Source organism: Echinops telfairi, unplaced genomic scaffold (genome assembly GCF_000313985.2).
Source record: "Echinops telfairi isolate 266 unplaced genomic scaffold, ASM31398v2 ScPeMD7_7417;HRSCAF=8455, whole genome shotgun sequence".
NCBI classification, from domain to species: Eukaryota; Metazoa; Chordata; class Mammalia; order Afrosoricida; family Tenrecidae; genus Echinops; species Echinops telfairi.
In genome coordinates, this window is record NW_022111317.1 from 5,200,969 (window position 1) to 5,221,934 (window position 20,966).

The following is a 20,966-nucleotide window of genomic DNA, read 5'->3' on the forward strand; positions in this document are numbered from 1 at the left end:
GGCCCGGGCCGGGACCCTGTCCACGGGCGCGCTGCCGCCCCTGGCCCCGGAGAGCGACTCTGCAGCCAGCAAGCACGCCATCTACGCCGTCCAGGTGATCGCCGACCCGCCCGGGCCCGGGGAGGGGCCCCCTGCCCAGCACGCCGCCTTCCTGGTGCCCCTCGGGCCGGGCCAGATCTCAGCGGAAGGTACTGAGCCGCAGGCTAACCCCGGGAGGCCGAGGTGGCCGGGACCGGCGACCGGGCAGCCCTGAGACCACCTGCCCCGCCCTCAGTGCAGGCCCCGCCTCCCGTGGTGAACGTGCGCGTGCACCACCCGCCCGAGGCCTCCGTGCAGGTGCACCGCATCGAGGGGCCGAACGCTGAGGGCCCCGCCCCCGCCCAGCACCTGCTGCCGCACCCCAAGCCTTCGCACCCCCGGCCACCCACCCAGAAGCCCCTGGGCCGCTGCTTCCAGGACACGCTACCAAAGCAGCCCGTGAGTGGCCCTGGTCGTTTAGGTCGCCCTGCCCAGCTCCCGAGGATTGCTCAAAACGGGGGTCCCACTCCACCCACAGGTTGCAGAGGGGGAAGAGCATGAAGGGAGGCCAGGCTGGGACGGGGCGTCCTGTAACCGCCCTCCACGCCCCTCCCCCAGTGTGGCAGCAACCCGCTCCCTGGCCTCACCAAGCAAGAGGACTGCTGCGGCAGCGTGGGCACCGCCTGGGGCCAGAGCAAGTGTCACAAGTGCCCGCAGTTGCAGTGTGAGTGCAGGCCGGGCGGGGGACCCTGCAGCGGGCACCCCAACCCTGAGCGCTGTCCCTGCCCACCAGACTCCTCTCCATCCCACACTGCCCTCCCCTCTTCCTCTATGCTCTCTGCAGACACAGGGGTGCAGAAACCAGGACCTGTGCGTGGGGAGGTGGGCGCTGACTGCCCACAGGGCTACAAACGACTCAACAGCACCCACTGCCAGGGTAGGGGGGTCCTGGAGACCCTGTGGGCCGGTGGGGCCCCACCCTTCCCTGGGGGAGTTCCCGGAGGGAGGAAGCAGGGCTGAGCCAAGACCTTGGGACCTGGAACCGTGTGCAGTCACCTGATGGCCCCTCTCCCGCAGACATCAACGAGTGTGCCATGCCGGGCATGTGTCGCCATGGGGACTGCCTTAACAACCCTGGCTCCTATCGCTGTGTCTGTCCCCCTGGCCACAGCTTGGGCCCCTCCCGCACACAGTGCGTTGGTAAGCCTGGGGGCCCAGGGGGGGAGGGAGGAGGGGCTGAACAACCAGAGCCAGCGTTTTCACAAGAGGTCAAAGTGGAGGCAAAGGAAGAGTAAGGGTTGGTGGGTCTGAGTGGGATCATGGGTGGATAGGGTCATGGAATCCCATGTGACCCGGGGTCAGAGGTCTCATGGGGTCAGGAACTTGCGGATCTGTTAGATGAACTCCTGGGTGTGATGAGAAGGAGGGCTCGGGTCTAGGGTTGTGGGGTCAGGGGTGGCATGAGGTCAGGAGCTGACTGGGCGCTAGAGATGAGGCTTAGAACAGCTCAAGTCGGAGGTCACACAGGTTTCAGAGGTCACATGAGGCAGGGTCACAAGTTCCAGGGTCACATGGGCTCAGGGTCCTTGTCTGAGCCAGAGGAGGGAGCCTGGACAGCTGGGAAGAGGGACAGGTGCCTGCTCAGCCCAGATGCCCACGCCACCCCCACCCACCCACCCACAGCAGACAAGCCGGAAGGGAAGAGCCTGTGTTTCCGCCTGGTGAGCCCTGAGCACCAGTGCCAGCACCCTCTGACCACGCACCTCACCCGCCAGCTCTGCTGTTGCAGTGTGGGCAAAGCCTGGGGCGCGCGGTGCCAGCGCTGCCCGGCGGATGGCACTGGTGAGCCTGGGGCACCGGGGCAAGGGGTTGGCTGGGTGCCGGTCGGGGGGCACTCACTGGGTCCTTTGCCCTGGCACAGCGGCCTTCAAGGAGATCTGCCCGGCCGGGAAGGGCTACCACATTCTCACCTCCCACCAGACGCTCACCATTCAGGGCGAAAGTGACTTTTCCCTCTTCCTGCACCCTGATGGGCCACCCAAGCCCCAGCAGCTGCCCGAGAGCCCCAGCCGGGCGCCCCCACCAGAGGACACTGAGGGTGACAGAGGTCTGACTCCTCCCACTCCCTGGCCCATGGTGTGCCCTTGGACCTGACCCCTTCTTCCCTGATCCCCAGCTATGACTTCAGAGTCTGCCCCCCCTAGTTCCTAATCCTGCCCCTCCAGATGAATCACCTGACCCCAGAACCCCTTTGCTGCCCCCAGACCTGCCCTTCTGACCTCTAACTGAGGGATCAACCTTGAGCTAGAATTCCCTTGCCTTTTACGGGGAACCCAAGGACTGGCCCCACTGTTAAATTCTCCAAACTTGCTTTCCTGACCCCTGACCTCCTCCATCCCAAGCTCTAACCCCTGACCTTTGGCTCTGAGACCTGTTCACTGACCTGGGAGACATCCTAAGCATAGACGGCCACCCCCACCCCTCGCCCGGGCCAGTACTTATGCCCCATCTTCTTTCCTTTCAGGGGTGCCCACAGAGTCAGTGAGTATGCGGGCCGGGGGAGAGGGGTGGGAAGGGAAGGGGGGCCACAGGACTCAGGCGGCTGTCACTTGCAGCCAGTGAGCGAGGAGCGGTCAGCACAGCAGACCCACCTGTCCACCACCATGGCTCCTGTCCCGCGCTACCCTGGTGAGCTGGGCACCGCAGGGATGAGTCCTCAGAGACTCAGTCACTATGGGGGTCAGGGGAAGGATGGGATGAGGTGACATTGACATGCCACGGAGGCCTCCTGGGAGCCAGCCTGCTCGCCCCGCCCCACCCTCTGACGGGCTGCACTGCCTCCTGCAGAAGTGATCTCCCAACCCTCACCGCCCACTGTGCCCGTGTTCGTGCCGGACCAGCTGCCCACGTCCCGCAGCGCCGTGGAGATCGCCCCCACGCAGGTCACAGGTGAGACCTGCCCATCGAGGCCACAGCCTGCACGGGCCACGCCCCCCCCCAGCATTCTTCCCTCCCCTGTCCCCTTCTCCGTAGCTATTCCATAGTGCTAACAGCCCTAGCAAGGACAACTGGTGGCGCTGTGGCATTGGGCCGCTAACCTCAAGGTTAGCTGTTCAAAACCAGCAGCCGTTCTGCAGGCAAAAGATGAGGTATTCTACTCTTGTGAAGAGTGACAGTCTCAGAAACCCACAGGGGCGGTTCTACCCTGTCCTAGAAGGTCACCATTAGTCATGGCGTGAGAGTGGCAAGAGCACTATCACGGATCCAATGACAACCACAGGAGTGGGTCCCCGAGTGGGGCACGTGTTTAAGGACCAGGCTCACCTCAGAAGTAAATCTGCTTCCAAGAGACCATCACCTTGAATATCTTACCGAAGCGGTTCTAGTCTGCCCACAGGAGGGGGGGTGGGGGTGGCTGGAAGCTACACTCCACCAGGCACTGAGCCAAATCATGCAGCAGACAAACTACAGAGAGGTGGCAAGGCCAAGGCTAGGGCATGGTGGGAGTCTACAGGGTTACCATGAGAGAAGGCTTTCTCACCTGACCTGGGGTTTGAAAGAGGAAGTCGGGAAGGAATGGGTGTGCAGGTTGGGGAAAAAAGGAGGAGCCAAGTGAAAATCTGCCAGGTGGAAGGCGGAGAAGCAGGAGACACAGGCCGAGGAGGGCGAAACCACATGGATCAGTGCTTCCCACAAGAGCCGGGGCAGCACATGGGAGCCTTGTTAAGAGGCTTGGCTTTGATCCCGGAGGCTGCCTGCGGGAAGCGTCTGAAGAGTCTGGGCATCGTAATAATTGCCAGCTCCCACTGGACGATAGCTGTGCATCACAGGCACTCTCTCTAGGGTTTTCTCTACCAGATACCATTTAACCTTCTCATGCTGTGTCAAGGGGCCACTGCTAAGCCTCACTGTCCTGGTGAGGGAATTCAGAGAGGTTCGGTAATGCATGGGCCACAGGTCGCACAGCTGGATAAGTTTCAGACTGGAGTAGAGGCCGCATGGCCTGGGGGCTGTGGAATCTCAAGGAAGGAGCTCAGGGGGCAGCTCTAGGAAGGGGGTGTTAGGAAGCCCACAGGAAGGCCCGAGAGGTACTTGAGGTCCAGGGAACACTGCTGACCGGGTGTGTTGGTGACATACAGAGTTCAGCACCACAGCCTGGGCTGCAGGGGAGGAAGGAGTTGGAGATGAGGCTGGTGAGTAATAGATGCCAAGAGGAGAGAGATAGAAGACACTTCCTGGGGTTGGTGACAGAGTGGAGGTGCCTGCCTGCGCAGAGCCGCAGAGCCGGGGGGCAAACCAGGACTCCCCAGGAAACCAGCCCCACCTCCCTTGGCTCTAGGGGCAGCCATTCCAGAACTGGGGACTCGGGTTCTGGGACACGGGCTGCTGGAATCACTTGGGTAGAAGACATGGGTGTTGATGGACACTACAGGTGGCGGGGGCGAGGGGGGTTTAAAGCCCCAGAGGTGTGGGGAAGACTGGGGCCTGAGGGGATGGGATGTGATGGGGATCAGGGCTTTGGAGCGAGTGAGGCTGGAAGTATTGAGGGTCTTGGGGGTGAGAAGACAGGGCTGGCCGGGACCTGTCTGGAGTCTTGGGATTATTTGGGAGAGAGTTCAAGCACTCTGGTGGTTTAGTGGCTTACACCTTGGGCTGCTCACCTCAAAACTAACCCCCCAAATCTACCAGCTAGTCTGTGGGAGACATGAGGCTTTCTGTCCCTACAAAGATTTACAGCCTCACAAAACCCTCCTGAAGGGGGTATCTCCTCTGTTCTATAGAGTCGCTAAGAGTCAGAATTGATGCCCGGGCATTTGAGTTTTGATTTGGGATTAGAGGTACCAAGAGTCTTAGAGTTGGAATATGGGGTCCTGATGGGGCCAAATTCAGAGAATGGGGTTCATTCGGAATGTGATGTCGAAAAGGTCACCCCCATACACCCACCCCACCCCTGCAGAGACGGACGAGTGTCGCCTAAACCAGAACATCTGTGGCCACGGGGAGTGCGTCCCGGGCCCTTCCGACTACTCCTGCCACTGCAACCCCGGCTACAGGTCGCATCCGCAGCACCGCTACTGCGTGGGTGAGCGCGGGGGCGGGGCAGGTGGTCCGGGGGGCGGGCAGGCCTGGGCTCGCCCCGCCCCTGACCCCTCCCCACCCACCCCCGTTCAGACGTGAACGAGTGCGAGGCGGAGCCGTGCGGCGCGGGGCGGGGCATCTGCATGAACACCGGAGGTTCCTACAACTGCCACTGCAACCGGGGCTACCGCCTGCACGTCGGCGCCGGGGGGCGCTCGTGCGTGGGTGAGCGCGGGGCAGGGCCGGATCGCGGGGTGGGGCGCCCCTTCTGCCACGGCCCGCACCCCCAGGCACGTCTTCCTCCCATTCAGACCTGAACGAGTGCGCTAAGCCCCACCTGTGCGGAGAAGGCGGCTTCTGCCTCAACTTCCCCGGGCACTACAAGTGCAACTGCTTCCCCGGCTACCGGCTTAAGGCCTCCCGACAGCCCGTCTGCGAAGGTGGGGAGACCCTCCGGGCTGGGGCTGGGGGAGGGGCCTGGGCCGGCCCTCTCCCCAATTAGGGTCGGGGAGCCCCGGGAGCAGCTTCTCTTGTTGGTCTTGCTGAAGACCCTGCCGGCCCTGGGGTCCCCAAACGCGTCCTCTTTCTCCCTGCCGTGCAGACATCGATGAGTGCCGGGATCCCAGTAGCTGCCCTGATGGCAAATGCGAGAACAAACCCGGGAGCTTCAAGTGCATTGCCTGCCAGCCCGGCTACCGCAGCCAGGGGGGCGGGGCCTGCCGCGGTGAGGGTGGGGCCCAGGCCAGGGTGGAAGGCGGGGCTTCGGAGGCCAGTGGGCGGGGCCTGGGACAGCAGGAGGTGGGGCCTAGGCGGGTAGAGCCTCGGAGGCCAGTGGGCAAGGGGCTTCCTTTGGGGTCCACGGATGGAGGTGGGCCCACCTCCACCTGGGATGGAGTCCGAGGCGAGCCTTTTCCGCCGCAGACGTGAATGAATGCGCCGAGGGCAACCCCTGCTCGCCCGGCTGGTGTGAGAACCTGCCAGGCTCCTACCGCTGCACGTGTGCCCTAGGCTATGTGCCTGCGCCCGACGGCCGGAGCTGCCTGGGTGAGCCCCAGCCCTGCACCCCCACCCAGCCATCCGCTCTCGCGCCTACACCAGGACCGCACAACCGGTGGGTGGGAGGTGGCTAATGGATGACTGCTTACTCTGACCGCTCACTCGTCCTCTGCGCGTTCCTCAGAGCAAGGGGCCTCGAATCTCTACACGGGTCCTAGGATGCCAGGCTCTAAGATGCGTGTTTACAAAGCACACTACTTAAATTTGACGGGGGGAAAAAAAATCAAAGAATGGAAGGGGGTGCTAGACACACACACACACACACAAATGTTTATTATGCACCAGGAGAGGGGCTGGGGAGCAGGGATTCTGAGAAATGGGGAATATGGAGTCAGGCTACCTGACTCCAAGGATCACCAAGAATTATCCAGAGAGGGGAGCAAACCGCTTGCCAGCTGAGGGCTTGGCCCAGGCAGACTCAGGTGAGAAACAGCGCAGGGGGCTGTGGATCAGCAGAGATTGGGGCAGGTTGAGGGACAGACAGGTTGAGCGGCATCTAAAGGGGGAAAAGAGAAGAGTCGCAAGCTCAGGGTTGCTACATCCCCCTCCAAAGTTGGTGTCCTGAAAGGGGTCAGGCCAGGAGCCTTCCAAGTCAGGGTCTCAGGAGCCTTGCAAAGAGATCTGAGAGAGGAGCTACCAGCCCCCGAGGGAGAGAGGGGAGCAGAGACCTAGAGACCCACAGAGAGGGCGGGAAGCAGGCGTAGCTTTTTCCAGGTTGGGGCTGACCTCGTGAGAAAAGTCCCTAATGTATCTGAGGGTGAGTGGCTGACACTGAGGTGAGGGGCTTGGCAGCCCAGGGAGTGGAGGGACATGAGCCGTGAGGCTGGACCAGGTTATCCAAGAAGTGAGTTGACCTGCTAGCCCCAACACAACATTGGGGGAGCAGGGTCCATCTGAGAGGACTCAGTGAAGCTGGTGCTGAGGGCTCCTTTTATGTCACAAGGAAAACTTCACAGTAGCGCCCCCCTATACACAGGGGATGTGTTCCCAGGGCGGCCTGAAACTGAGGAGAGCACCAACCCCATGAGTGGTGTTTTATCCTGTAGACCCACCTACCTGTGACAAAGGTGAACGTGTGGATTAGGCACAGGAAGAGATAACATGCAGTAAGGAGTACCTGAGTAGCACATGCAGATGGGGGACACTGGATACAGGGATGATTCACATTCAGGACGGGATGGAGGGGTCGAGGGACTTCACCCCACTGCTGCCCATTTAAGATGCTTGGACAGTGATTAAAGAGCAGATAGTACAACTGTGGATATCGGCAAGGGGGATGGGCAAAAAGAGAGTGGAGTTTGTTTATGCAGGAAGAAGGTGAATGGGGGTTTCAGGGTCTGGGCATGAGGTTCCTGAAGGCCCAGTACAGTCTGGGAATCGAGGATGGGAGGAAGGGGCTCCCCCAATCGTGAGAGTGAAGCAGGCAGGCAGGAAAGGTGTCTTAAATGCCTGGTGCTCTCCCCTCCACCTGACCCAGGGTCTCTAGCAGCACCTGGCCTGTTCCCCTCGCTGGGGCTGGGAGAGGGGCAGGGCCCTGCTGGCCCAAGCTCTGGTGCTCCAGGCTATGGGCTAGCAGGGGCCCAAGACCACCTGTCCTGACTCTCCGCAGACGTGGACGAGTGTGAGTCCAAGGATGTGTGTGACAATGGCATCTGCACCAACACGCCAGGCTCCTTCCAGTGTCAGTGCCTCTCCGGCTACCATCTGGCTAGGGACCGGAGCCGCTGTGAGGGTGAGGCTGGAAGAGGGGCCATCTGTCCTGTCCCTCCCTTCCCCCACATTCCTGCTGCCTAAGCCCTGGGCCAAGGAGCCACCTGGGCCAAGCCAGATCCTCACGGACCCAAGTTGGAACATGGGCACATGGGACCCCGGGCTTGGGAAGACCTCGGCAGGTTCAGGCGGTGCATGTGCTGAGATTGTCTACTCTTTCAATCCCCTCACCAGACATCGATGAGTGTGACTTCCCTGTAACCTGCATTGGGGGTGACTGCATGAACACCAATGGCTCCTACCGATGCCTCTGTCCCCAGGGGTACCGGCTGGTGGGGGGCAGGAAGTGCCAAGGTAGGAGGGGAGGGGCTGGAGGGCGGGGCCCAGCAGGGAGCAATTGGTGTGACCTGCCATTCCATCCCCACATCTGCTTACTCTTTTTTTCCCTCTTGCCTGGAATAAGAGTGATCCGAGAAATACTGATAGTTAACCCCTTCCGGGGGCCTACTGGGTGCCAGACATGGTGCTGCATTCTGTCTAGATAGCCATTTGTTGTTCTTCCCCCAAAACCGGACCATGTGCACTTTCAGCCGCTGACTGTCCTGGGCAATCTGCTAAGTCTTAGGGATTTGGACACTGATCCCGGGCAGCCGCTAGGGGAGACTGGAGTGGTAACCTCTTCTCTTGGTTCACAGCGGTGCCAGCAAAGGGTTGATTTAAGATTACTGTATTTCTTTCACACAAATAACAGGTGTGACCACACAGCCACAGTGGCCTCCTCTACTATGCATGCTCTATGGGTGTGGCTTGCTTTCTATGTATGCATTGGATGAGATAATATGGTCATAGCCAAGGAGAGGTGGCAGCTGGGACTGGGTCTTTAAGGGATTCCCCCCACCCCACCCCAGTCTAGGTGGCACAGGGCTGGAGGGTCATCAGTGGGGGACCTTTGAAGGTTTTAGGCCGAACGCCGGCAGCGAGTATGTCCAGTCCAGCCAGCGGACTTCCCATTGTGTGTTCTTTCATATCAAAGTGGACACCCGGGTTCTGGGCTTGGGGGAGGTCCTGGGCACACTTATCAGTGGCCCCCCGCCCCTGCTATCACAGACATAGATGAGTGCAGCCAGGACCCGGGCCTGTGCCTTCCTCACGGGGCCTGTGAGAACCTGCAGGGCTCCTATGTGTGCATCTGCGACGAGGGCTTCACACCCACCCAGGACCAGCACGGCTGTGAGGGTGAGTCTTAAGGGCCCTCCCTGCACACACCAGACAACCCTTCCCAAGCAATGTGGTGGTTAGATCCCACCGGGTCCCCCCAAATCTAAGGGACAGGAGGAAATCCCTTTTGCCTGGTGATGACGGGTGGGGTCAAAACTCACAGGGCCCAGAATGCCACACTGAGGGCGCGGGGAGAGCCTGGGAAGGACCGGAGGGCGTGGCGGGCAGGTGGGGAAGAGGGGTCAGTTGTCCCTCTGGCGACCCCAAGCCTCCCTCTCCCTCACAGAGGTGGAACAGCCCCACCACAAGAAAGAGTGCTACCTTAACTTTGATGACACGGTGTTCTGTGACAGCGTGCTGGCCACCAACGTCACCCAGCAGGAGTGCTGCTGCTCTCTGGGGGCCGGCTGGGGGGACCACTGCGAGATCTACCCCTGTCCAGTTTCCAGTTCAGGTCAGGAGGCGGCCACTGCCGTTAAGCCACTTTTGACTCATAGCGACCCTATAGGGCAGAGTGTAACTAGCCCTGTGGGATTCCGAGACCGACTTTATGGGAGTAGAAAGCCTCATCTCTCTCCCACAGGATGGCTGGAGGCTCCAAACTGCTAGGCCACGGGGGGCTCCTACAGCCCCCGGGGGAACAGGGAGCGGGGAAAATAGACCCCAGGGGTGGTTGGCAGTCGGGTGGGGTGCGGGCCGCCGGGACAGCCCATGTGCTCAGCTAGCTTTGTTCTCCCGCCCCACTGCTGCCCTCTGCCTGCAGCCGAGTTCCACAGCCTCTGCCCCGACGGGAAAGGCTACACCCAGGACAACAATATTGTCAACTACGGCATCCCAGCCCACCGCGGTAAGCCCGTGGCCACGCCCACTGGGGGCGTGTCTGGCTCACCCAGCCCATCATGCTTATGAAGCTGCCTGGAGAGCCCCGCCCACAGATAGACTCCGCCCACCCAGCTAGCCCCACCCACCTCCTCCACAGACATCGACGAGTGCGTGTTATTCGGGGCGGAGATCTGCAAGGAGGGCAAGTGTGTGAACACTCAGCCGGGCTACGAGTGCTACTGCAAGCAGGGCTTCTACTACGACGGGAACCTGCTGGAGTGCGTGGGTGAGCGGCTGGCCGGAGTGGCTGCGGGTGGGGGTGCAGGGCACCTCAACGGACCTCCCCCCTCACACACACCCACCCGTCCTCTGCAGATGTGGACGAGTGTCTGGATGAGTCCAACTGCCGGAACGGAGTGTGCGAGAACACGCGCGGTGGCTACCGCTGCGCCTGCACGCCTCCAAACGAATACAGCCCGGCACAGCGCCAGTGCCTGAGCCCAGAGGAGATGGGTGAGGCCTGGCTCGGAGCCCTGGGGAGGTGGGCAGGGCCCCAACCGAGCTGTGACCGCCACTGTGTTCCCCCACCCCCCGCAGATGTGGACGAGTGCCAGGACCCAGCTGCTTGCCGCCCTGGCCGCTGTGTCAACCTACCAGGCTCCTACCGCTGCGAGTGCCGCACCCCCTGGGTGCCGGGGCCCTCCGGCCGGGACTGCCAGCTACCCGAGAGCCCAGCAGGTGAGGTCGAGGGCCATTCTGGCTGCTGCCTTACGCAGGTGGGGTGGGGGACAGTGGGGTGACCTTGTCCTCGTGCTCCTCTCCCGGCAGAGCGCGCCCCGGGGCGGCGTGACGTGTGCTGGGGTCAGCGCGGAGAGGACGGCATGTGCTCGGGTCCCCTGGCTGGACCTGCCCTCACGTTTGAGGACTGCTGCTGCCGCCAGGGCCGAGGCTGGGGCGCACAGTGCCGCCCTTGTCCACCGCGGGGCGCTGGTGAGCCGGGCGGGTGTGGTGTGCCAGGTCTGGAGGGTAGGGTGGTGGCGGGGTGCACTGACGCTGCGGAATGCCCCCTCTCTGCCCAGGGTCCCAGTGCCCAACATCGCAGAGCGAGAGCAATTCCTTCTGGGACACGAGCCCCCTGCTGCTGGGGAAGGCTCCGCGAGGTGAGTGGGCCGCCCAAGGGCGCACAGGGGTGGGTGCCGCCCGTTGCGGGTGATGTTGACGCCACGGTCTCCATGCTGGCACAGACGAGGACAGCTCGGAAGAGGATTCCGACGAGTGCCGCTGCGTGAGTGGCCGCTGCGTGCCCCGGCCCAGCGGCGCTGTCTGTGAGTGTCCTGGTGGCTTCCAGCTGGATTCCTCCCGTGCCCGCTGCGTTGGTGAGTAGGGGGAGGGCAGCGGCCCCGGGCCGGGCGGCAGTGGACCAGAAGCCCAGCGAACCTCGGCCTCTCTCCGCTCCCCGCTTGGTAGACATCGACGAGTGCCGGGAGCTGAACCAGCGCGGGCTGCTGTGTAAGAGCGAGCGCTGCGTGAACACGAGCGGCTCCTTCCGCTGCGTCTGCAAAGCTGGCTTCACCCGCAGCCGCCCGCATGGGGCCTGCGTGCCCCAGCGCCGCCGCTAACGCTGCCCCCGCTGGACCTCGGCGACCACGGAGCGGTCCCGCCCGACGGCAGGACAGTCTGAGACTCTCTGGGGTCCGCAGATCAGTTGGTGAACTCTGACCCCAGCACACGGAGAGGCATCCATCCATCGTGACCCCCCGGCTTGCGACCACCGGCCTAGTGGGGGGTGGATCCGGGGCTGAATGCTGCCGCTTTCCTCCCACAGAGGGTTGCCTAGAAACGGATCGATCACTTCGTGCCTCTTTCCTCTTGGCTTTGACACAAACGACGTCCAGGGCGGCCGGAGGGCAGCCCACCTCGGGGCCGGAGACCGTGCTGGCCGCCGCAGAGGGGCCCGAGTGGGCCAGGACAGGGGTGTGAAATAGAATTTATTGTGGCTCTGATTCTGTACACTCGCGGTGCCTGGCCAGGGCCAGACTCACATGGTTTGTACAATAAATACACTCGCAGGGCCTGCTCTCCGCGCCAGCCGGGAGCGCCCACCCTGCACTTCAGTCTAGCTTCCGAGTGCCCAGCTTCATGGGGCCCTTGGACGCCTTCCTCTCTGCGCGCTTGGCCTCCATCTCCCGCCGTCGCTCCTCCCGCTTCTTCCGGGCCAGCTCCGCCTTGGCCTGGCCTGGGGTCAGAAGGGGTGGTGTGTGTAGCTGAGACCCCCTCCCCACGGCTGCCCAGGCTGAGGGAGCCAGGCCATTGGGCCTTCCAGGGAAGCACTTACGGTCGGTGTCCAGGCCTTCCCAGCTGTCCTCACCCCAGGAGTCTGGCCTCGGCTGCTAAGGGAAACCGGGGCGGGGTCAAGGCTGCCTCCAGGTCAAGGTCGCCTCCAGGTCTGCCCCTCCTTTCCCCTCTGCCTCTCACCTGGGCACTTGTCTCCCGACGTGTGGTCAGGCCAGCGAAGGGGTCACCCTTGTCGCTGGGTTCTGAGCTGCCCCAGTTATACTCGCTGGCCAATCGCGTGCCCTCAGGGGGTGGTTCTGGGGGCTCCGGCTCCTGCCAGCCCTGCTCCCACGAGCCCTCGGCCTCCCAGTTGGTCCAGGTGGAGTCCGAGGAGGATTTGTGGTCAGAGGTGCCGGCCTGCAGGTGAGGAGGGAAGGAGAGAATGGGAGTGCTGAAACGCCCCCCTCTGGGGACTCTTACACCCCATCCCACCCCACCCCTGCCCAGCCTGGCTCACCTGAGCTGGCCTGCCTGCCAGGCCCCCGGAACTCCAGTCATCCTGCTGGGCCAGCACTGACTCCGCCTCCTGCTGTGGGAAGGAGGGAAGGAAGGAGACAAAAGGTCACATGACCAAGCAATAGCCCCCACGGCCCCCTTCTCATTCCCAGGTAGTCTATTGTCCCTTCCGTCCTGCTTCCTAGTGCGGAGGCTGATGCAAAGCCCTGGCACAAAGCTCCCGCCCCTGCCCCAGGCCTGGTGCGACATCCACCCCTGCCTCTCTTCCCACTGCTCCCAGCGGCCCTTGAAGTTGAGTCAGGAGCTCAGCTACGTGTCACCTTCTACTCCTGACTGCACTTGGGCCCCCTGGGGGCCCTTGAATGGAGCCTGTGGCCTTTAGGCTGGGGTCCCCAGGGAGGCCCACTGAGCCCCACTTACCTCCAAACTGCCCCAATCTTCGTCGTCCCACCTGTCGCCAGGGCTGCTGTCCTCTGCTGTGTCCCTACCCTCCTCCTGGGCCTCCCAGTGGCTTGTGGTGGTGGGGGCAGCGGGAACGGGGGCTAGGGCCGGCAGTCCTGGGAAGCAGAGACTCACTGAAGGCCACACACTGGGCCCCATCAGGGTGGAGGTCGCTGTGTGGTGAGCGGTGAGGACAGCCTAGCTGCATCCCATCCCTGTGGTCCCCAACAGCATCTCAGGGTAGCCAGCCAAGCGCTCTCAGCCATTGGTGCAGCCAGTCTGGGACACTCACCCTCAGGCGGGGGGCGCTGGGGGGTGCTGGTCTCGGCGGCGGGGGCAGCCGTGGGGTGGGTTCGGATCAGCTTGGAGGTGAGCGATGAGACTCCTGTCACTGCCCAGCCTGCCCAGCTGGCTGCGGCTCCTCCCATCCCAGGGCTGGAGGCCGCATGGACGTCCTTCTCTGGGTGGGCAAGGGAGGGGGATGGGTGTGGACCACAGGCTCCCAGGGGTGGGGTGTCTCTGTGAGCACAGAACTTGAGGGACCCAGAGTGCGCCCCTCTCCTCCCCAGGCCTTGATTCTCCCGGGTTCCTCGGGTCACGGATGAGGGACTGTGTCTGGGGGACCACTCACCCACTTCTGCCAGCTGGGTGGGGTCCTCTGACACGGACTCCAGTTTGGACAGGAAACTTCGAATGGCCTTGAAGGCCTGGGCGCAAGGGGCAGAGCTGGGGTTCAGGCTCCCGGGAGTCAGCAAGAGGTCCCTGACCCCCGGCTCCACACCTGCCCCTGCAACCGCCTTACCTGGTCCCGCACAGATTTCTCAGGGTCCACAGTGAGGCCGCAGAGCACGGGCAAGATCTTGTGGGCACAGTCACTCAGGGAGTAGAGGTTGTGGGTGGCAGCAAAGCCGAGGACGCCCGCAACCCGGGATGGGGCAAACGGGTCCTTGGTAGCTCTGCTGAAGGCTGACGTGAGGACCCGGTGTCTGGTCTGGGGCGGGGTGGGCAACAGGGTCAACCTCGAGCCCCACACTGCCGGGGCCTGTGTCCCAGGGCCCCAAGGCTGGAAGGTGGAACTTCATTCCAGCCCCCTCTGCAGGTGAGAACTGATCACCAGCTCTGGCTCACAGCCCCTCTTCAGGACCACGGCCTGGGCCTTCGCCAACGCCGGCTGGCCTAGCCGATTCCTTCCCGTCTCCTGGCTGAGCTTATAGACCAGCCCCACCCCGTGTGGCCGAGGCCAACTGACTCCCCCTCGGGAGTCCAGCCCCGGGCCAAGCGGGCACTCACGCTGGCACTGAGGTAGGAGCCAATCTTGCCCAGGCAGACGGTAGTGTTGCAGCGGATGGGGCCCTGCTCATCCTTAGCCTGCAGCCGCGCAAAGTGCTTCATCAGTTCCAGGTTGAGGTTAGACTCGTTCAGCTTGGGAGCCAGGAGCAACATGGACTGCGGGGTAGGGACAGCGGACATAGTGGGCCGGGCCGGTGGACCCCCCTTGGGGCTGAGCAGACAGGCCCTGCCTGGAGCCCCACCCCGTGGCACCTGCACTGACAGGGGCCCAAGTTTGGGCTGGACTCCGTTCCAGACTCACTGGGCCCGCACAGTCCCCCTGCCCGGGATGCCTGCCCCCCCCCCTCCCCAGCTCTAAGTCCCTCTTCTAACCAGCACGTCATAACTAGGGCTCAGGGTGGCCCCACCCCACCCCATGGCAGGCTTCCAGGACTGCATCTCCAGGCCTGTCATGGGTCCTGTGCCCCCTGGCCCACAGCGGCTTCTTCTACATCACCTCCCTCCACCTGAAAGGATCACACTCTGCTGGGGACCCAAACCCGTCCAGCACCCAGCAGCAACTGGAGGAATTTGTCTACAAGACCTCCAGCACCTCCGCCGCCGAGACCCTGGAAAGACCCCACAGGCCCTGGAGGTCATGCCCAGGCTTCCTGGCCCACATCCCTGCCTCCTCTATGCCCACCCTCCTGCCAAGAAGGCTGCCTGGCTCTTTGAACCGGACTCTGCTCAGGTTCTCTGCTGACCTTTTCTCCTCTCAGGTCCCCTCCTTCAGCCTTACCTGCAAATGTTTGGAGTCAGGCCCTGGACCTCTTCTCCGGCCCACCCCACTACCCTCCACACCCCCGTGCCTCCCAGGGTCTGGACCAGCTTCCAGAGCCCTGCGAGCTGACTACCCAGTGTGCGAGCCTCTAGCCACAAGGTCCTGTGGCTCAGTGACCAGGCACTCACTCTCCCCTGCCCAGGCCCAAACCTCGGAACCTCGGGCAGGTGGCCTGGCTGGCTGCATCTCTGGCCCTGCGTCTTCTCGCCCCCCTCCTTCCCACCCTGCCTCCGCGCCCTGTTGCCTGCTGCTCGGCATCCTGTGTACCGAGTGACACGGGGGACAGGTCAGGTGCTCAGGGTCTGATCCCCTGCCCCCTTCAGTGGCTGTCCCTCCTGCACCCACACTGTAGGCCCACGACTAAAACCCCAGCCTGGGTGTCCAGGGCAAACCACCCCGGCACTCGCTGCCCAGTCTTGAATGCCAAGGGCGGCCATGCTGGGCCTGGACCTGCTCACCTTGACCGTCTGTTCCCGGATGGCGGGGTTGGTGTCCAGGAAGCCGTGGACGACGTGCGGGAAGATCTGGGTGTTGACCGTCGGCTCGTCGAGGTACTGGATGAACTGCTCCATCTGTGGCCCAGGGTGGGTGTGAGGACACGGCCAGCTCCCCCTGCCGTCCCCACAGCAGCCCGGTCAGCCCCAAGTCCCCGCCTGCCCCCCTCTGCAGCCTCAGGACTATATGGAGGGGAAAGGCCTGGCTCTGGGCCTGCTTAGTCACACACAGTGCGGGGGCAAAGGTCACCTCTTCTTGCAGCTGGGAGCCCCAGCCCTTAATCCCATTCACCAGATCTCACCCCAACAGCCAAAGGTTGGCAGAAAACTGCCCTCTCCAGAGGTGAGAGAACGGGGTCCCCTGGGCTGAGCCCCTCACCTGGGTGTGCTGAGGGAAAGGGAGTGTGCAGCCGGGGCAAGGGCTCTGGCGGACTGCCTGGGGCTTGAGAGGGTGGCTGGGACTTCCCCAGCAGCAGGCTAAGGGTGGGGCAGGGCACCAGGCAGTCCCAGCGAAGTGCCTACCTGCTGGAGGAGGCGGATGCGCATGGCACGGTCGGTGGATGAAAACATCTTTACCACCACGGGGATCACCTGCTGCTGATACTCCTCCGCGCTCAGGAGCTTGCCCACCTGGAGGGGGTGGTGAGGGGGACAGGGTGGGGCTCAGCCACCTTCAATGGGCTCCTCTGACTCCTTGGCGCTCTCTTCCAGACAATCCCAGGGCAGGCATGGCAGCGGGTGAGGAGGGTCCTTCCTCGGCAGCCCCTTTGCATGCACCTCTCCAAGGGTCAGGGCCTCACTGAGGAGACCCTGCAAGCAGTGCCCGCTCTGAAAGTGGGTGCCCATACGCAGGCCCACCCACTCCCCCAACAGCATTCTGCCTGCAGCTTCTCCAGGGTCCACTCTCTACCCCATCCCACCCCAACATGGGAAGGGATTCTCCAGTGAGGGCAGATCCCAAATCCAACCCACAGCCATCGGCAGTTCTGATTCAAAGCGACCCCACAGAACAGGGTAGGGCTGCCCCCGTGGGTTTTCAAGGCTGTAATTCTATTGGCGCAGAAAGCCTCTTCCTTCTGCTTCATTAGCTGGTGGGTTCGAACCACGGACCTAGCGATTAACAGCCCAATGTGTAAGCCCTATCCCATCTGGGCTCCTTGCAGGTGATGGCAGGTGCCTCTGTCAAGCAGAGGCCAGAGGGTTCAGCTCAGAAGTCAGGCAAGCCAGCCAAGGAGCCAGCGGGGTGGTGGGCAAGTGACCTCTGGGCAGCAGGGCAGCTATCTCCAGGAAATGGAGGAAGAGCTGAGGGCTCTGAAGCCGGAGGTCTGTGGAGGTGCATGATCTCAGGTCCCCAAAGGCAAGCTATTCTCACAGCCTCCCTGGTGGCGGGCCAGCTGGCCAAAGGCCAACCCACCAGGATGCCAGCTGGGATCTGCCCAGCCAGGTCTTTTCCGGGACAGCCCTCAGGGCTCTTCCACCATTCTCGAAGCTCCAAGAAGTGAGCCCCCACCTGCTGAGGGTCCCCAATGAGGCTCCGAGCCCCACTCACCTTGAAGAGGGGCGTGAGGACCACAGCCCCGGCGTTCCCAAACTCGAAGGCTGTCAGCAGCTGCGGCAGCACCTTGTGGCGGCAGAAACCCTCAGGGAATGAGTCCAGGCTCTTGCTCAGCTCCTGAAAGAACTTCTGCTTCTCCGCTGGCTCTTTGATCTGGGGAGTGAGGATGGACAAGAGGCAGGAAGGCGTAAGTTTGACCCCCACCCCTAAGCCATGGGTGACGGAGGGGGGGTCACCCCGAGCCTGAAGCGGCAGAAGGGGCGCCTTGCAGTCTAGGTTTGGGTCCCCACTCTGAGCCAAGTCCTGACATTCGTAAAATGGGGCCTGACGGTGGCCCCTCCCAAGGAGGCTCCTGTGAAGGCCCAAAGAGACACCCCTGATGGCCAGTCACCTGGGGGCTGCCATTCTCTCTCCTGCCGAGCACCTGCCCCCTTCCATCCCCCTCCTTCCACTCCCAGCCAGCCCCAGGTGTGAGCACTGCTGCCCATCACACAGACGAGGAAGCTAAGACTCCCTGCGGGGGTGAGGCTTTTTCAGGTCCCCTGGCCCCGACGGGGCCAGCGCAAGTCCAGCACCGCCGGTGAGGACGTGCCCGGCAGGCTGGGAAGAGGGAGGGATGGAGTGTAGGTTACACGCAAGGCCAGCCCTTCCAGACCATCTCAAATAACCTTGCAGATAACTTCAAGGGGCAGGTGCCAGCAGAACTCACATCTGACTCAGGAAGCTGAGGTTCAGAGAGGGCAAGGCACTTGTCCAAGGTCACACAGCAAGCCAGCAGTCAAGGAGGGCTGAACCCTTGCAGGGACCCCCTGTAGAGAGGTGCTATCACGCCCCCCCACTTACAATAGGAAGGCTGAGCCTCAAGGCCACCCGGCCCTGGCTACTCCCAGAGTCCCTGCGTGCTCTGTGGTTCCACTGCCCACTGCCACCACCTGGCCTGGGGGCGGGCGGGCCTGGTGTGGGAGACTGACCTGGCACTCTGATCACAGGTGTAGGGGTACCACGGCCCAGAGGGACAACCCCACCCAAGACTTCACGTGAAGCGTCACATCCCGAGCTCTGTCCGCCAGCTTCCTCGGGGCAGTTTAAGAAGGGGGGAGTGCTTCCTGGGCTTCAGTCGCCAGCCCTGCAGGGCCAGCCATGTGAGAACTCCACTTGACCCAACCCCACAGGTGGGCTTGGAGCTCCCAGTGGCTTCCCCTCAAGATCCAGCTCAGCCAGGCCCCTCACCTGTGGCCGTGTGTCTGCCGGAGAGTCTCAGCCCCCCAGGAGCTGGGGCTGTGCCTGCCACTCCCTAGTGCCTCACACATGGCTGGGTCACACAGGTATGCTGGGAAGGGTCCCCCCCTCTCCCCATAAACCCCTCCTGGAGAGCAGGTGCTACTATCCCATCACATAGATGCGGCCACTAAGGTTCCCAGAGCTTCCGGAGCAGACTGGTCCCTGACCTGGCACACTCTTCCCCCAGCCGCCACCCCAGGGGGTCCACTCCATGTTTCCCAGAGAGCCCTGCCCTGAGCTCCCTGCCCCTGCTGTTGTCCCCCCCCTCCCAGGACTTGTCCCCACTGCCAGGGCCCAGGCTGTCTGGTGTGTTATCTTCTGTGCCTAGGGAACTCTCACTTCGAGAACCTTGAGGGAGGGTCTGCCTCTGACTCGGCCCCCCCCTCCCCCCGTCTGCTGCCCACTAAGCCCAGGGCACCATTCACGGGCAAGGGTTGGGGGGCTTACGAAGACAGGAGCAGCCCCTAGGCATCTCCTGAGTGCCACACACAGCCCTCTGCCCTAAACTCCCCACCCCTCACCAGGCTCCTATCTTGCAGTAGAGGCCTGAGCTGTTTGCCTCCACAGTGCACAATGATGGGGACCCACAAGGTACGCAGGGACGACGGGAGAACAGGTGGGGTGGGTGCTTACCTGAATCTCCTCCAGGAAGAGGTTGGTCTCCACAAAGCGGTTGCTCAGGAAGCCACCAGGCGCCCGGCAGTTCTGTAGGAAGTGGGCCGGGTTGGGGCGCACCTTGGGGTTGGCTCCGACCAACTCACAGTAGTGGGGCACTAGCGATTTGGGGATCTGTGGGAGAAGGGTCGGAGTCAGGGAGAAGGTGGCTGGATGGCAGGGAGGGGCGGGGCCAAGGAAAGCCACGGTGGGCCACTCACCTTCCCAGGATTGCGCAGGGCGGACGCCCGCACCAGGGGTCCATTGAAGACCTCCCAGATGAGGCAGCCCAGGCGCCACATGTCGGCTGACCTGTGGCGGGGAAACCAGAGCCCGTGAGGGCCCCGCTGCCACCAGGGCAGGCCTGGCCTCCAGCCCCCACTGCAGGGCAGTCAGCCCTGGGCTGGTCCCAAACTCTACCACACTCGATTCCGACTCTTGGTGACCCTATAGGAAAGGCTAGAACCGCCTTATAGCGTAGTGGGTTACTCATTGGACTGTAACTGGGAGGCCAGCAGTTTAAAACCACCAGCTGCTCCTTGGGGGAAAGTGAGGCTTTCTACTCCTGTAAAGAGTAACAGTCTCAGAAAGCGACGGGGCAGTTCTACCCTGTCTTATATGGTCTCCGTGAGTCAGAATTGACTTCAGGGCAGTGAGTTCAGGTTGGGTTTATTTTGTTGTTGTTGTTTTCAATGGGTCACCAAGCAAATATTAGCCCCATTTGGCACATAAAGAAACTGAGGCCAAGAGAAACAAGGTCATTGGACTAAGCTCAAACAGCTTCTACATTCCAAACCACCTGACCCGGACGCCTCTTGCCTCTCCAGCCCCACCCCCAAGATTCTGGGAAGGGAGGAGAGGAGTGGGTGCACCCTAGAGCTCGAGTGCCTTCCCTCCACAGACGGGCAGCAGGGGGCGGGGGAGGGACTCAGGAGCCAGGAGCCCAGGGTGAAAGGTTGGGGGACGGTCCCCCTTCCTTCATCACCCACCACTTCTCTCCAACTGCTCGGCCACTGCTGTCAGCCAACTCCGGGGGGTCATACTGCTCAAGCTCGGGGTACCCCTTGCGAGGGGGCCCCCCACCGTCGCCCTGGGCCGAGTACATGTAGTCCAGGCCCCCAAGTTTCCACTCCCCTGCTCGGTCCACGAACACAGCGGCCAGGCAGACGTTGTTGTGAATGAGGCTGCAGTCATTGACCAGGAAGCTGAGGGCTTTCTGGGGGGACAGAAGGAGTCGTCACCCCCAGCACCTGCAGCCCCCACCCCTGCCCTGGTCACTTCCGCCCTGTCACTCACCACGATTTGGTGGAGCCCCCAGGAGAGCTCCAGCTCCTTCAGGCCACCAGCCTCCACTTGGGCCTTGAGGTACGTGCCCAGGGGGGTCACGGCTTCCGTCACCATGTGGAGGCATTTGTCCGTCTGGAGGAGGGAGCATGGGGTGATCAGGGCACGGGATGAGGAAGAGCCACATCTGGGGGGTGGGGGTGCTGAGGGGTGGAACCAGCGGCATAAGAATAGAGGGGGGCTGTGGGGCGGAGGGGCGCCGACAGTGGGTACCTCCAGCCCGTCGATGTAGGCCAGAATGTTGGGGTGCCGGAGGGTTTTGAGGCGCTTGAAGGCAGCTTTGGCCACCTGGGTCTGCTCCTCGGCGCCGGGCTTCACGTCATACACGAAGATGGACACCGGACTGCCCGTGGCCTGGGGAGGGGGGGTGCAGAGGGCTCTGAGGGCGGGGCGG

The 20,966-nt window shown here is 62.8% G+C and overlaps 2 protein-coding genes across 2 annotated transcripts in view; one reads left to right on the forward strand and one right to left on the reverse strand.

Moving 5' to 3' along the window:
- The window catches only part of LTBP3 (latent transforming growth factor beta binding protein 3), a 36,056-nt gene extending 24,448 nt beyond the window's left edge, over positions 1–11,608 (forward strand). The window contains exons 3-29 of the mRNA XM_004713677.4: positions 3–188; positions 275–477; positions 637–742; positions 863–955; positions 1,096–1,218; positions 1,702–1,860; positions 1,940–2,125; positions 2,543–2,559; positions 2,634–2,706; positions 2,866–2,967; positions 4,976–5,101; positions 5,191–5,322; positions 5,409–5,537; positions 5,699–5,821; positions 6,019–6,141; positions 7,763–7,885; positions 8,098–8,217; positions 8,971–9,099; positions 9,368–9,535; positions 9,845–9,928; positions 10,061–10,189; positions 10,279–10,416; positions 10,501–10,641; positions 10,732–10,893; positions 10,983–11,063; positions 11,148–11,279; positions 11,371–11,608. Coding sequence (XP_004713734.1) covers positions 3–188; positions 275–477; positions 637–742; positions 863–955; positions 1,096–1,218; positions 1,702–1,860; positions 1,940–2,125; positions 2,543–2,559; positions 2,634–2,706; positions 2,866–2,967; positions 4,976–5,101; positions 5,191–5,322; positions 5,409–5,537; positions 5,699–5,821; positions 6,019–6,141; positions 7,763–7,885; positions 8,098–8,217; positions 8,971–9,099; positions 9,368–9,535; positions 9,845–9,928; positions 10,061–10,189; positions 10,279–10,416; positions 10,501–10,641; positions 10,732–10,893; positions 10,983–11,063; positions 11,148–11,279; positions 11,371–11,522 — 3,440 coding nt within the window. The 3' untranslated portion in view covers positions 11,523–11,608. The remainder of the gene's footprint in view (positions 1–2; positions 189–274; positions 478–636; positions 743–862; positions 956–1,095; positions 1,219–1,701; positions 1,861–1,939; positions 2,126–2,542; positions 2,560–2,633; positions 2,707–2,865; positions 2,968–4,975; positions 5,102–5,190; positions 5,323–5,408; positions 5,538–5,698; positions 5,822–6,018; positions 6,142–7,762; positions 7,886–8,097; positions 8,218–8,970; positions 9,100–9,367; positions 9,536–9,844; positions 9,929–10,060; positions 10,190–10,278; positions 10,417–10,500; positions 10,642–10,731; positions 10,894–10,982; positions 11,064–11,147; positions 11,280–11,370) is intronic.
- A 264-nt stretch (positions 11,609–11,872) lies between these two features.
- Positions 11,873–20,966, reverse strand: part of SCYL1 (SCY1 like pseudokinase 1) — a 10,906-nt gene continuing 1,812 nt past the window's right edge. Inside the window, exons 2-18 of the mRNA XM_045297165.1 lie at positions 20,786–20,926; positions 20,525–20,647; positions 20,218–20,444; positions 19,450–19,540; positions 19,208–19,363; positions 17,288–17,446; positions 16,261–16,368; positions 15,703–15,816; positions 14,425–14,580; positions 13,937–14,125; positions 13,766–13,841; positions 13,427–13,594; positions 13,114–13,250; positions 12,695–12,766; positions 12,379–12,594; positions 12,239–12,293; positions 11,873–12,139 (exon numbers count right to left, since the gene is read on the reverse strand). Of these exons, the coding sequence (XP_045153100.1) occupies positions 12,015–12,139; positions 12,239–12,293; positions 12,379–12,594; positions 12,695–12,766; positions 13,114–13,250; positions 13,427–13,594; positions 13,766–13,841; positions 13,937–14,125; positions 14,425–14,580; positions 15,703–15,816; positions 16,261–16,368; positions 17,288–17,446; positions 19,208–19,363; positions 19,450–19,540; positions 20,218–20,444; positions 20,525–20,647; positions 20,786–20,926 (2,313 nt within the window). The 3' untranslated portion in view covers positions 11,873–12,014. The remainder of the gene's footprint in view (positions 12,140–12,238; positions 12,294–12,378; positions 12,595–12,694; positions 12,767–13,113; positions 13,251–13,426; positions 13,595–13,765; positions 13,842–13,936; positions 14,126–14,424; positions 14,581–15,702; positions 15,817–16,260; positions 16,369–17,287; positions 17,447–19,207; positions 19,364–19,449; positions 19,541–20,217; positions 20,445–20,524; positions 20,648–20,785; positions 20,927–20,966) is intronic.